The sequence below is a fragment of the Fundulus heteroclitus genome, chromosome 20, assembly GCF_011125445.2.
Source record: "Fundulus heteroclitus isolate FHET01 chromosome 20, MU-UCD_Fhet_4.1, whole genome shotgun sequence".
Taxonomy (NCBI): Eukaryota; Metazoa; Chordata; class Actinopteri; order Cyprinodontiformes; family Fundulidae; genus Fundulus; species Fundulus heteroclitus.
This window is the reverse complement of record NC_046380.1, coordinates 9,888,243-9,904,046: the sequence shown is the minus strand read 5'-3', so window position 1 is coordinate 9,904,046 and position 15,804 is coordinate 9,888,243. Positions and strand designations below refer to the sequence as shown.

General features: G+C 39.6%; 1 protein-coding gene across 8 annotated transcripts in view; it reads right to left on the bottom strand.

The window, feature by feature from the left end:
- Positions 1-4,915: 4,915 nt before the first annotated feature.
- pacsin1b (protein kinase C and casein kinase substrate in neurons 1b) overlaps positions 4,916-15,804 on the bottom strand; it is a 43,851-nt gene continuing 32,962 nt past the window's right edge. For 6 of the 8 annotated variants that reach the window (XM_036152049.1, XM_036152048.1, XM_036152047.1 and 3 more), the window contains exons 5-9: positions 14,010-14,162; positions 12,996-13,171; positions 12,793-12,913; positions 11,779-12,226; positions 4,916-7,348 (exon numbers count right to left, since the gene is read on the bottom strand). In XM_036152049.1, the coding sequence (XP_036007942.1) occupies positions 7,239-7,348; positions 11,779-12,226; positions 12,793-12,913; positions 12,996-13,171; positions 14,010-14,162 (1,008 nt within the window). In that variant the 3' untranslated portion in view covers positions 4,916-7,238. Of the gene's footprint in view, positions 7,349-8,350; positions 9,185-11,778; positions 12,227-12,792; positions 12,914-12,995; positions 13,172-14,009; positions 14,163-15,804 lie in introns of those variants that run through there. The other 2 variants (XM_036152053.1, XM_036152054.1) reach the window with 2 other exon arrangements.

Here is a 15,804-nt window from a genome sequence, read left to right as displayed (position 1 = left end):
GTGTTTAAATTTTACGGCCTGTTCCTTTGTGATTAATGACCTCAAGACAGTTTTATTCAGCAACGTTCTTTCATGCCATGCAGCAGGGTTTAAAAATGTGTCATAATTACCCTTTTCCTCCAGTGGTGATGGATAAAGCCAAGATCTGTCAAAACAAGGCAGCTTAGAGGTGAATGAGAAAGGGTTTTATTCTGAATTCAACAGGTAAAGGCTGAACTTGTCCCTGCACGTGCTGATCAAGCTTCTAATGGCATTGAAAGGAAACGTAGGGAAACATGATTACGTTTTTTTCAGAGAAGTTAGCCTATATGTGTGATGTCTAAGAGGATTGGAATGGTTTACACTGTTGAGAAATGCTAATATGCGGACTGCTGCTGCGACATGCATGCAGGGCGCATTGAGGGTTAAATCTGCATGTGTCTCTCTGATGAGCGGTACTTATTTGCATCATGCTACTGCCAACAATACATTTTAATTTAACAAAGGCTTCTCCGACAAGAAGCGCCATGGCGTCCGAGCTTCTCTCACGGATGCACAGGCTTATTGCATCGATGCACAAACTGGAAAGAATATTTACTGCTTAGTCTTTGTTGCTTGAAGTTTTCTCTGCAATGTGACAAACTGCAGATCTTCTCAAATTGATGGAAATGCGGTGACGATGAGAGGGCAGACATGACAGTGAATACAGTTTTGTGTGTTTAACCAACTGTCAACAAGGAAAAAGAAACACAGAAGTCAACCACAAAATTTACTTAAAGGGCCAGGTAGCAGATGTCTTTCTTTTTTTTTTTTTTTTTCCATTGGAGGATTACATTCCCATTGTTGTGAATGTAAACCAAGACCAAAAGTAAAAGAAAAGTCTTAAATCTACATGAATATGTCTATAAATTTAAATACCAGTTATTTCCATAACTTGACAAATATCAGTTCGCGAAATGTTAAATCTTGGTCTAGAAAATATTTAAATATAAACTTCGTAAGAGGGAACCTCTGAACTAATAGAAATGCAAAAATAGATAAGCTTCTTAAACACACGCACACACATATCTATCTATCTATCTATCTATCTATCTATCTATCTATCTATCTATCTATCTATCTATCTATCTATCTATCTATATATATATATATATATATATATATATATATATATAGAGAGAGAGAGAGAGAGAGAGATAGATAGATAGATAGATAGATAGATAGATAGATAGATAGATAGATAGATAGATAGATAGATAGATAGATAGATAGATATAAAATAATTTTTTCTCCTAGGAAGAATGGGCTAAATCATGGAATCTTGACATTTGCTAAGCAGCTTGTCACTGGGGACCTCTAGTGGCAATATTAGCTATTGAGGTAAGGTGGCTCATATAAAGCTTCTTTTTAACATTCTATGTATGCATAGCCCATTATTAAACACTTATCCATTCAGAAAAGTTCAATTCTCCCAAATTAAATTTCAGTTAATAGTTATTTATTCACCTACTACACTTAATGACAGATACTTTGAAAATTATGGCATGGAATACTGTGAGAAACACTATCGGAAATGTTCTAACTTTTTAATAAGTTTCTTGAGCAAAACTATTAGCATTCCCATATCTCTGGTTAGTAAAACATGGGTCCACCTTCTTCTGGTACAGCAGTAGCAGTACTGAAGTGCTTCATTATATATGCTTTTATTCCAACTCATTGGTTGAAATAATGTATTCAGCATGTTTGTTAATTGCAAACATACAAAATAGATGAACAACTAAAGTGTTACAGACTCTTGCCGTCATGCAAAGTCCTGCAACGTTTGTAATTGAGCATCTGCTGTATGCATTTGATTCCATCCAACCAGATCTATTTCATCTCCTACCACCTACTTGCTCTACAAATCTCATAGATAGACTAGGTTGATGGTCTATACACGAACGCTGCAGCCAGTTGCTTAGAAATTGTAAACCTCTCACACACCACTGTACAGCACTTTCAATGTCTTGTTAATGAAAAGTGATATATAAATAAACCTACCTTACCTTACAACTGATTCAATGATAAACAATAAATCTCCCTGCAGACTTCTACACTGGGACACTTTTTCATTGATGAATCCATCCTCGGCCTGCTACCTGCTTATCTACATTCTAAGACGTCACAAAGACAGTCACAGCCCAGGATTTGTATTTCTTTCAGTGTCACATCATATGCACACATTTTGGGGAAACATGGCTTCTCCATCTTTTTGAAAGGATGGTTTGAACGGAAACTGTCCGGTTTGATCTCTCTGGGACATTGTAATCAAGTTTTAAGGAAAGTGAGCAGAAAAAGATCACAATTTCAAACCTGTTGTTTTTCAGTTTTTAACTCTGTTCCCTTTGACATGGCAATATAATGTTTTATGATTATTTTAGTTATTTTATGTAACTGGAATCTTGTGTTACGGGTCTGTCTTGTTAATGAGACCAAAAGTCGCAGTGAGATTAACCTGTCTAAATAAAATAGAAGAATATAAGATAAAGTTGATTTCACGTGTCTCTGTTTTGGCCCTGGTTTGAACTTTAAATAAATTAAAGTTGGCATAGACTCCAGTTTTTCTGTAGAAAAGAAATTCATGCGGGCCCTAATGATTACTGTGGATGGATTTGAAAGACAACATTCTTGTTCTTTTTTTTTGTAGCGGGGTACGTGTCCAAGGTCTTCTCCACCTCTCGGCCAATGGCTGCTGGAGATGGGCACCAGGCACGGAGAAGCGAGTATAGATAATGGATGGAGAGTTCCTTTATGTTACAGGATCAGCAGGAAAGTGGGAACTATTTTGAGTGAACTAATTTATGAGACCAGCATTTTTTAAGTATATGATTCGTCCCCGGACAACAAATTACCTTCTATTACGTCTCCTTCTCATGGAAACAATCCTTTCTTTTTTTCTCTCTGCTGAATCTACCACATTGTGTCTTGTGTGGTGAATGGCTAAAGAAACAAACAAACAAAAAGAAAAAAAAAAGAAAATACTTCTTGTAGCTTACATTTTAATATCATCCTTCCGCTTGTGGAAGGATGATTGTTTATCTAAAAGATTGTTTTGGGATTGGCCGTTAGGGTCACTATTTCCTTCATGTCCCGAAAAATATGTTTAAAATTGGACTTTGTTCAGCTCATCAGTGTATCCTAAATAAATTGTAGGTCAGGGTTTGTTAGCAGCTGAACCCAAACATCTTTTTTAACCACCACAGACATCCTCATGTGGGTTCCCCTTTTCAACCACATTTAAACCTTCTATAAATGGAAGGCAATGCAATCTCTTATGTTTTTAACCATTTTAAAGTTTGCCTCTTTTCCTCTGCATGCTTGGGATCTCTCTAGATAAAAACATGCGTGCTATGTTAACTTGGGCCCCTAAATTGTCATTAGGTGTGTTCTGTGTGTCTCTATGTGGCCCCAGTGATGGACTGGAGACCTGCACGGGAGGAAACGATGGATGCAATGTAGGTACAATTTTGTTTTTAGGTTATCCTTTATTATCTATTCTCTGCTATAGTTTTGAACACTTTGCCTTAAAATACTTAAAAAGTATTATTATAAGTTACATACATCCTGTAATAAAGTAATGAAAAAGGCTGTTAGTTACAGTAGATAAACAGAATAGTTCCTTCAATTCCTTACAATTTTATTCCATAATGCAGCCACTTTCTGAGTACTTCTGCTTCTGATTTCCACTGAATTACGTCACATTTTGCATTTTAAATGTGCGGCACGCATCATTTTGTGTCTTAAGACTGCGACTGCATTTAAATTCATCTTCATCAGGGGTGTCCAAAGTGGCCCCGGGACCACATTTCAAGGGCAGCCAAACTTTGGGTCATCAACCCAGGAAGTTGGTGTAGATACATTAAAAAAAAAAACTTCTTGGAAACCTTTTCATTGATGCATGGCTTTCTAAAACAGACGTGGGCAAATTCAAATCTGCTTGAAAGGGAAAAAAAAAATGTGAGGTACAACCATTCGTCTTTTATTGAGCAGGAATAATGAGTCAGCGTTGTTGTTGCTGAGAAGTGAGAAAAGATATCTCAACAAAGATAATAGAAAACCATCAGACCCAAAATGTATGGGAACTGCATTGTGTCTTTATTTTATCTTTAAACAGGAAAAAACATGCATGATTTTTTATTTTATTTTCCATCACTATAATGATTCACACAACCCCCTTCTTTTTCTTTTTTTACACAAAATAGAGTAATTTATTGTCTTTGAGCCTCTGGTGTAGCAGGCTAGGTCTGGTGGGGCAGGAAGGGCCTCCGGCTTTTTAGATAAACTTCAAAAGTCAAGCTTTTGTGGCCTGTGAGTACTTTTAACATTACAGGTTTGGCCCCTGAGGTAAAAAGTTTGGACACCACTGGTCTACATTCTCCAAGAGTCCAGAGCATGTCTCCATCTTCAGTTGATTTTTTTTCTTTTTATTACTGTTATTATTATTATTATTGATGCAGAACAGGCACTACAGTTTGGAAATTACAGCACTATGCTAAAAATACAGAGCGAGCCCTCTAGTTAGCTAAAAGTCTTCCTTGAAGTTGCAGCACAAGCAAGAGAGAGACAACAGGTCGTCATTTACTGGCTTTTAGGAGCTTCACTGTCGATGCCAACAGTCCCGTCCTGTTACAAATACAAAGAGACACCAAGACAGCCGAGACGCGGAAGCTTTTACATCTATGTTTTTTTTTTTCAGTCGCTACCCGTGTGTGTAAACTGATCTAGACAGGCTGGAGTCGGATTCAGAAGAGGCGAACTTTAGGTCGCTGGGAAGCTGATGGCCGAGGGTCTTCGGAGTGGCTTTTCACTTCTCTGAAACGAGTGTTGACACAAACCGTACAGAGCCGCGAACACAACAAGGAGACGTGTCACTGATGGAGTCTGCGAAAAACAACACTTTTTTTTTTTTGGCTCCTGCAGCAGAAAAGTCTGGTACCTCATCAATATTTCACCGGCGGATCCTCTTTCTGCTTTGGCCTCTGCAGCTTCTTCTGTCTGCACCAGTAACAGTAGCCCGTCTCGCAGACAAAAGATGTGCGGCCATCAAATCCGCCTCTTATCACCCCCTACAGCACTGCTACATGCGCTGAGTGTCCTGACCGGGGATAAACTACAAGAAAGAGAGAGGCGAGCCATCCACACAACCCGGAGGCCTCAGTTAGCTCGAGCTTAAGTAGATGGGAACTGATCAAGACCATGAGCTGGATCAGCCACGGCGGGGGGGGTGAGAGCTGCGAGTCACTGACCTCTGCTGATGATAAACAACCCCCCACGGACAGCAGGAACAAATAAAACAGAAACAGAATAGGAAATGTGGCTAATCTCCATAGAAAACAGCTACAAGTTGATCTTTAGAAGGCAGCTTGTGATCGCGGTGGCTGCATTATCAACACATAGGCTACAAAGGGGAGATAATAAATAAATTAAAGGTGATGGAGAATATAGGCACATTTTTTGCAGATAGCAGGAAAGCTGGAGAATGATGTAAAAAAAAGCCTGTTTTTGATAGATAACTCTATTTGAAACAAGAGAATATCTGCTGAGAGTAACTGTGAGTTATGTTTGAGCTCACTTTTAAACAATGACGCGGCAACAGGCTGTGAAACGGGCCTGGAGGCTTCTACGTTCTCCAGTAATCTGGGAGACGTGGCAGAACACGTTCTCCGTGAGGTTCTGTTGTGGTTTTTGTGCTCTAATGCGCTTTAAGGTTGTAACTTTTTTTTTTCTGTGCCAGTGAAACGTTTTGTCATAACCTCACCATGGGCATGAACGTCATGTTAATGTGGTGCTTTAAAGGATTTTTTTTTTAAGGGTGCACTAATCATACAACAAGCAACCTTACTGAGTAAAAATAAAACAAAAAAAACAGAAACATTGCTGAATTCATTGTGGATTATTATATTCCACACTTGGTCAAAATTATACATACAGGCTCAAATACATGCTGTACACCAGAGAAAGGAAGCGAGTCCCACAGCTTGAATCTAGAGGTTCTTAGAGATGCAAGCGTCGCCTTTATTACGGCAAACATTGTCACCGTTAAGACTAATTTTTTTAGTCTCTGTCTTAATGTTTTGGTGAGCTGCAAACTTCAGTCCAGCTCAAAGGCGTCTACTTGGGAGCTTCGGCCTCTTTTCCAGATCAGCACCCTATGAGTCCACAGAGATGGAAAAGTGGCTTCACTGTGGTCCAACGTCTGGCCTTAATTAAACCAGAAGCTTGTTGATACACATTGCTTCTCTTCAACTTCTTGAGGAAGATTTAAACAAATATTACTGACGGTGTATGCATATAATTGAACTTTTTATTTTGACCCGGTGTGGAATAAGGAAAATCCTCTATAACTCCAAACCGTTTCTTATTGTTTATTTGTCTACCCTGAACAAAAGGGTGACAAAGGCTCGAAATCAAGGAGAACCTTGCCCATGGTGAGCGTAAACTTTTCAAAGGACTCAATTAAGTTCAGATGTTCTTTTTTGTGACTTTTTGTGAGTTTTTGTTTGTTAGCATGGATTCACAGAAACTACCGAGCCGACTTATCCGGTAATAGTAACAGGTTTTGGTCGTTGAGAGAATCCGTCGAGTTTATTTGAAGGATTGAATGTCAGTTCCGCCTCCCACTGACAGATGCTTTACACAAACATGTTTTTCCTCTAAGGGGGCCTTCCGTTTGTCTACTGGACTTCACACATGATTCTGTGACACAAGGAGAAAAACTAAGAGCTCAAACAACGTTGGGAACTGCGTCTCTGTCGTGTCCCTGGCCCTCTGCCGGGCGTTAAATTTGCGTGAGCCTGAATGCTAACGTTAAGCAGAGCTAACAACCTGCAGGCCGTGCAGCTTTGAAAGAGGTTAAAATCCTCCGGTTGAACTTTACAAGATCAAAGGCATATACATTTCCAAAAAAACGCTAAAGGTTGCGTAGATATACTAACAAAAAAAAAACAATGTATTCTAGGAAGAAACAAACTGTACAAGCATCCAGATGGTAAAAAAAAAAAATGAAAATACATAAATGCACAGCTCATTCTTGATACCCCGGGCGCCTTATTCGACTTCTGGTGAGAGAGGAGCATCACGACGGACAGCGAACGCAGCAGTGACCACAACGTTTTCGCCTCTGTTGCTTTGCAGTCTCGGGCAATGTGCGGGGTGTCGTGGGCGGACGGCTCGGTCCAGATTTCACCTCAGAGGAGGCGAGCGTCCTCGGGCCGGGACGTTTAGACGGGCTCCACGTAATTAGCGGGGTAAAGACCGAGCTGGCCGTTGTCCAGGCGACCTTTACACCAGCCCTGATCGTCCTCGTCTTCCAGCTTCGTCAGCAAATCACCTTGATTGATAAAACAGGGACAGAAAGCGGGAGGAGGGTTTAATGGGACGCCTCTGTTGTGCGTGTTTCGCAGCTGACCACAGGGGACATGAAAAGAAGTGGCCATCAATTGTCCAAATCTGGAGAATTTGTAGCACACTTTCATGTTCATATTTACCTGCCGCGCTTTCTTTTCATGTGAATATTTGTCTCAAAGTGACTGTTCTGCAGGTTTGTTGCTGAAATCTAAAGGAGCGTGGAGCTTGACAGATGTTGTTGAGGGGCAAAAGCGCCGCAATGCAACAAACAAATAGTTTCAATAAAACTAAAATACCTAAATAACTAAAAATATCCCTGAAACACATGGCTACAAAATTATTAAATACAAACCGAAACAAGGACTTCTGCGTTTAACATAAAATTAATTCATTCCTATATTTTATTATCCAATTATGTAATTTGTGAATGACTAAAACATTTAAATTATTATTATAACCATTAGCAGTAATGTAATATCATGTACGATATGTTGCGTAACCACTTCTAAAGTTATAACATAACCAAATGTTATATAAATAATTAAAATGTTAAATAAATTCATTTAATTACGACACTTTTGGCCCTCAATGAAAAAAAGCCTGTACTGATATCTATCTATCTATCTATCTATCTATCTATCTATCTATCTATCTATCTATCTATCTATCTATCTATCTATCTATCTATCTATCTATCTATCTATCTATCTATCTATCTATCTATCTATCTATCTATCTATCTATCTATCTATCTATCTATCTGAGGTCCAGCTTGTTTCTGTGGTTTTCTTACTTTCTTCTTGCACAAATATAACTCTAGACATTTTGGGATCTCATGGGATGTTTTCACCACATAAACACACAAAGTATACAAGTTAGTCACTTGTGGCTTTCCTGCCAAATAATAGAGACTGACAGAGAGCGCCGGCCATTGTTTCTTGAAACAAATTGTTTGGTGAGCTAAACATGAAGGATACATCGGGACGACAGTGAAATATTGCTTTTAATGAAACATGACTGCAGGATCTGGATCACAAAGCTCTGAGATGATTCAGATAAAAACAAGAATGAGCCTCAGACTGGCACAGAAATGGGTTTGTTGGATCAGTGCATCACATTTTGCCACCTTTCATTACTGCGAAAGGAACCACTTTGCAGCTCAGAAGTGTTACAAATCACACTACATTCAGAGGTTTTCCTCGTGCTATCGTTGCCGATTACATCCCTTCGACTTCTATCCAGGCGACCAAATATGATGCGATCCACCCTGAGAGTCCAGATTTTGCACCCCAGTGTATTCCTGGATTTATGTGCTTTTGTGGTATAAAAATATAACCATTTTCAGGATTGTTCTCAGCTCTCAAGTTTACCACCCAATGCGGCGACCTCCTCACATCTAAACAAGCCAGTGTACATGCATCAAACCTAAACAATCAATTAACATTTTATCTTCAGGTGGATACATTGAGATTTTACTATATGTCACATTATTAAATACTGAATAAGATGAAAAGCTACAGAGGATTCACGTTTTGCACTTTAAGGGTGTTTGGTCGTGTTCCTGCCTAATGCCACTTGCTCCATTTGAGCCGTTCGGCCACATCAACCGTAATGATAAGAAATAAGCTGAAAATAACCAGTTATGGCTAAGGCAAAGCAATGTGATTTTACAGGTTCTAGTCAGGGTTATGGAAGAGAGGGTGATATAATGGATGAGTCTGAAGGTTGAGGCTCATCTGGGGGGTCTTGTTATTGCTGTCTAGGAGACTCAGGATGGGCCAAATGACCTGGTCAACTTAGGACCTCCCCTAGATGGTTCCTGGAAAAAAAACAAACAAGGAAAGCAAAAACAGGGAAGAATGGATAGAAGGTAGAGATCAGGAAGGTGATGAAGGATGAAAGCAACAAGGGAGAATGATGGATGGGATTGATTAGAATTGGTATTCAACAGGACAGTATGTGAGTCGATATAATTTAGCTGTGGTTTCATTTCTCTTTGTGCGTGTGCGCACGTGGTGCCCTGAAAAGTAGGGAAAGTGTGCTGTGTTAAAAAAAAAGGTGAACTAAAACTGGATTGAAATGGTGTGATGACAAGAGTTGGAGTTTTAGATGAGGGTGTCAAGGAAGGACAAATGGGATGACCAGGATGCAAAGGGGTAAGAATGAGGGTGGCGTCCTAAGAGCATGAAATGGTGCTGGAAGGGTAGCTGGCCTTTAGAGAAGACTCTCCAGTCCACTAGAGAGGTGACTGGGATGTACTCGTGGTACCAAACCTGTGTTCTCCATTATCTTCCCGTGGTTTGTTCCAGGCAGGCGTTTTTTTTTTTTTTATAGTTTGTAGTAAATCCAAACAGAGCGTCCTCCATAATAACTGTGTAGGGAAAACATTTTAAAATAAAATGCTTTCCTGCAGTAATGTGTTAAAAATCAACCAGTCACCTCTAGCGAGTTTATACAGTGAGGAAAATTGTCCACGTTTTGAAATGTTTCTAAAAAAGAAATGTTTCTCAAAAAGATTGGAGGTGCAACATTACAGGAAAGTAAGCAGTCAATGCTTTGCAGGATATTTTTATTTTTAAATTTCCCTTCTTTTCTTGTGTTGATGCTATGCCATTACGGGATTACATGTGCCTTATTGATTTATTTTTTTTAAACGAAACAGGCCCGCAGCATCGCAGATCCTCCAACATGCTTCACAGAGGGCATGATGCGCTTTTCCATACATTCATAGTTTGTTTTACACCAAACGGATTCTGAGTGTCCGTTTGGTGTAAGAGAAGCTCTGTCCCGTTCTCGCATTACCAATCCACATGGTCCTGCAAGGGTTTAGCAAACCCGACATGTTTATGCTAGTAATGGTGGGACAAACAGGGCACTTTTTTGGCAACTGGTTGGCATGGAGAATATTATCTTTTTTGCCTTTGGTCTCATTGTGCATAACAGAAAGGTAAACTTCGTCCCGGTCCAGGCCTGTTTGTCCTACTTCCAACTGTTGTTGACATAGGCAAGCTAAGTGGGACGGCTGCTGTCTTCTACTCGTTTCGTAATGAAAGTCAACACACACACGCCTTAGGTTAATAGATTTCTGCATTGACTTTACCAAAGACAATGCAGGAGCAAATAAGGAAACAGGAAGTCATTTATTAGTAACCAAAAGGAACAACGCTAAACTAACATGCATACTTTATTCCCTTTTTTGGGATCCCAGGCACCAGTGCATTTGGTAAAAACTAATCTTGAAAGTGGGATTTTTCTTTTCTTTTAAAGACTAAATTGGGTTATGCTGCTAAAACATACATTATTCAATGCCTTTTAACCATTGTCACCAATAATTGTGGGATGTTAGCAACACTTCTGATTCTGGGTTGAATTGAAATGCCACATAAAGTGTTTTTAATCAGTTTTAATCCCCTCTCATCGGAGATCTTTTTCATGTGTTTTCTGCGTCGTCTTACTGGCTTGCAGCAAACTCGACATCATATGGTTTTATTTCAGCAACAGGTTTCTTTTTGCCACTTTTCCACAAAAGGCCAGCATTATTATCCTATCGACTGATTCTCACACCTGAGCAGTGGATGTCTGCTGCTCCTCCAAGGTTTTCCCACGTCTTTTGGCAGCTTCTTGGATTAATACTCTTACTGTCAGTTCAGATGGAGATCCATGTCTTGGCAGTTTTCATACTATTTGTATTTCCATTGATGATGGGAACAACAGAGCTCTGTGAGATGTGTAAAGCTTAAAATATTGTTTAGTAACCTGAATTAAGAACATCAAACCTCAAAAGATATTTTTGAAATTTCTTATTGTAAAGCAAAAAAAAAAAAAAAAAAAAAAGAATTTGAAAAAGTTAAAGGGGTATGAATACTTTTTGACACACTGTATTTTCCAGATCCTTACTGACAAATATGCTCCAGCAGCATTTTATTTACAGCCACTGCTAATCCCCCCCGTCCAACTATTGGCCCCACCAATCAGATTATTTTAAATTGGCACCTCTTGACTTTTAACTTGCCCGGTGAGTTTTTATTGCATCTCGTCTCGAAATTGAAGTTGAAATTGAAACTTCAATTTTGAAATCGGAATGATTGAAAACATACAACTGTTAGTTCTGGCACCGCTAAATAATTTCTGAATAAAATCCTCAGTTACATTTTACATCCGCAATTCATTTAGAATTGCTTCAGGGAATTATAATTTAATCAGGTCATTTGTGGTTAGAAAAGAAATAGAAACCTCCCACAAAATTACAAGTAAAAAAAAAAAATGCACTAATTAATTGTCCACAGGGAAGCTTGGGGAAATTAAAAGTGAGACCAGTTACATATTAGACCAGGGATGAAATACAGCCTGCAGAGGCTGTGAAGAAAGACGTGTAAAACTAGCTGCACAGCGCCTCCTGTTTACAGCACTCACCTGCTTTGAAGCTGAGCTCGTCTTGCTCCTGGCCTTCGTAGTCATACAGCGCTTTGACTCTCACGCCTTCGCCTCCGTCTTCATTAAAGGGGTTCGACCCTCCATTGGTGTCGCTGCCTGAGTTGAGGCCCTTCTGCTCGTCATCGGACCACTCGTTGGAGGAGTACGCCTGGTTCTTCTCGTAGCTGCTCACACTAAAAGCAGGGGGGGGGGGTGAAAACGGGAGAAAGCTTCTTGTTTGAATAATGAAGGAAAATGCTGGAAATTGTTGAAAAATACAGCAGCACCAAAATGAAATACATAAATAAAGATCAGACAGTGACCTTCCCCTGTCTTCTGCTTGAACGTTGCCTCCTGGTGCCCTCACATTAGTCAGCATGACTTCCTCGTTGAACTTCTTTGACTTTTCTCTCTTAGAGATGGTATGAGTAAGATCTGGGTTGTACTCCTAACAAAAGAAGTCCAACAGAGAAGTAAAAATTAATTCGAAATAAACTAATAAAGATTCAATTCAATTCAATTTTATTTATATAGCGCCAATTCATGAAACATGTCATCTCAAGGCACTTTACAAATTTTGTAAATAGTTTTACATAAATTCAATTAACTAATTAATTACCGATCCCTCATTAAAAACTCGTCCCAGCAAGTTAATCACAACTTGCACAGACTTGGCTTAGTTTTTACCCCTGATGCCCTTCCTGGCCCAACTGGGATTCGACCCCATGCACGTCCACCGTACTAAAAACATTGACCTACACAGCTACACCACAGGGAGTCTATAAAACTATAAAATATTTATAAAATAACCCACCAAACTGAACTAACATAGTGATGTACGTACATTTTGAATTTCCAGTGTGTATTTCCTAAACTAAATGTTTCTGCACGTATATTTTCTTTTAATGAATGCAACTATAAGAAGACATTAAAGTAAGTTTAAATAGCGTACAAATTACAAAGTGCTTCACAATGCAACACAATCAGAGAACCGGAGATCACGAACAACAGTACCTCAAACTTTGGCCAGTTCATGTGCATGCCAGGGCCGTGGATATTACTGAACCACTTCAGATCCTCCTCTGGACTAGCTGAGGTGATAGCTTGCTCAAGATCTCTGTACACGGCGACATAACTGTGGGCAGAAAAGGGGATTTGGTGTAAGCTTAGAGATCGTTTTTTTCTTTCCACTTCTTTCTCACTTTAAATTCACCAACTTTTGTTTCTCTGTGAGGTTGAGGTGGCGCTTGACGTCCAGCAGCACCTCCTTGAGGAAGGCCAGCCGCTTCTCTTCAAACTGCTGGCACTGGCTGAACACCTGCTCCATGCTCTCCATGTACGGAGGGGTGCACTTATTCAGCTCATCCAGAGCCTTCTCATACTTTTCCCTCGTCTATGAGTCCAAAAAAGAAGAAGAAAAAAAAAAAACACTGTTACTATCAAGTAGGGCTGGACGATATATAAAAAAAAAAGCCTATCGATAAAACAGAAATATTGATCGATATCATTAATTATCAACAAATTCAAAATATATATTTTAAGTGCGTCCGTGGCCATTTTTTGCTGTTGTTTAGCAACTTATTTTTAGATACAGAACACACAAACATCAAATTCAATTTCAACCCTTTATTCAACCAACTCTTTACCAAAACTGCAAATTTAAAAAAAAAAGAAAAAAGAAAGGGGGCGGAACTTGTTGACGGAGCGTTCCTGGGTCTGCGCTGTGATTGGTTGGAAGGATTTAATGACTGTAATATTAACCTACATGATCAAATACAAAAGGAAGGAAAACTGTTATTCTATTTAACTTTATATTGACCAATTTTTTTCTATCATCGATATATGTCGTTATTGAGTCCTCGTCCAGCCCTACTATCAAGAAGCATTTTGTTTCTTTTAATCATTTAGTTTTTAGAAGGGTTCTTACTAAAATGAATAGGGAGGACTGGCATCTTTCTGATCTAAAGTAAGCCTTATTAAGTCTTGAAATCATTTTACCAATTTGTCCTGGGACAGAAAGCTGAATCAGAGGTTTTACGGTTCAAGCAGTAAAACGAGATCAGAGTCCACTCGAAGAAAACAGAAGATATGAAGAAGAGCAGGTGTGGCATTCGATCACATATTAACCACGATAAACTCACTGCCTTGAAACAGCATGAGAGCTCATTTGCCTTTAGCTTTATTAGAGGAAGTAGTGTTTACACAGCCATGAGGCCAGCTGATGAGCTCACCTTCTGTGTGTCTTGTTTGCACTTGTCCAGTTTGTCCTGCAGTTTTCTCTGCTCGGCTGGCGTTGTGGCCTCTCCCTTACTGTTGGCCTCCCTGGTGGCGGCCTGCTTCTCCTCTTTGCAGGCCATGTGGTATGACTTCTTTGCGACCTCGACCTGGAAGCAAAGATAACATAAAGAAGTCTGAGCAGGGGGGGGTCTGCAATAAGAAGCAAGGCGCGCTTGCTTAATACTGAGTATGTTATATCATAAGCGTAGTCCGCCCCATGAGTGGCGTATTGCTGAAGTAAAACTAAAACTTAACTATTCTCTGACCATTTCTGTCCGGATCAGGTGGACTCTAAACTCTAAAAGAGATTCATTAAGCTCTAATATGATCCCTTTTCATGTCTGTCAGTATAATCATGGTAAAAAACTAAGTACACCAAGGGACTCAATAACTTTCAGAACCACCTCCGGCACAATCACCTGCAGTAGCTGTGTCTGCACACTGTTGACAAACCGTAGATAGGATCTATTTCTGTTCAATTCTTTTAAAAGTCCACCCACAGCATTTCAGTCACAGTTGGTCTGGACTTTGACTGGGCCATTGCAACACCTACAGTAGATTATGTCTATTTTCAGCCATTCATTGCTGTGGTGGGATAATGGTTCTCCTGCAGCTCCTCTGACAAGCCACACTGGTTCGGTCTAGTCTAATTTAACAGACATGAACTATAGCATTTGTCATACTAAGCAAGTTGTGCAGTCTGATGGAAGCCCTGGTTTTAATGCATTTTCTCTGAGCATTGCATTATCCTCAGGTGGGTTTGTGGCCCAGTGGTTAGAGCAGCACGCTTGCACTCAGAGAAGGATGCAAGTACCCGGTTCGATCCCCAGTGCCGGCACACTGGGTCCCTGAGCAAGACCCTTAACCCCTGATTGCTCCCCAGGCGCCGCACAGTGGCAGCCCACTGCTCCCCAAGGGGATGGGTTAAGATGCAGAAGTGAATTTCTCCATGGTGAGATCAATAAAAGTTCAATTATTATTATTATTATTATTATTATTATTATTATTATTATTATTATTATTATTATTATTATTATCTGACCTTGGGGGGAACTTGTTGGGATGTCCACGCATGGGCTGACTGCCGATTGTTGTCACAGTTTTACACTTCTGAATAATATTTGTTACTCAAAACTGATCAAACAGTTTGCAATTTGATGCCTATTATCCTTCTTGGATAATAGGCATCAAAACCTGCTTCTTTGAAGCCATTGATGACATCTTAACCCCTCAGCCCTATGTTACCACACTCCGCTGTACGCTCCAGACCAGCAAGCCGCTGCTACTGTTTACTCCCTTTAAACTCTAGTGGAATCAGCAAGCATATTTTTTTAAACAAAATTAAACGCATGCCGAACAAATTAAACTTCCTACAATTTTACAAATACATTTTCTGACAAGGAACTATATTTCCAGAATTTCTGCTTCATACATTAGATGAAAATGGTCTTAAAAAATACATCAGATATACAATTACTTATGATAAAGTTCATAAGTAAGTAAGTAAGTAAGTTCATTTTCTGATAGAACTGCTTTTTTTTTTTTGATTTGGCTGCAGCAGGTCTGTGGTTCTTATCCTGGCTCATCTTTTGAAATGTCTAATACTTGTCTGTTTTCATTCTTGTGAGGAGTATGGATTTCCAGACGCTGTTCATGCCATCGATTGGCCGTCCGGTGCCAACACTGTCCTGTCCATACTAACGAGCTTGTAGCTAGGGCAGAAGGCTCTGTGCTGAGGTCCCTGCAAAC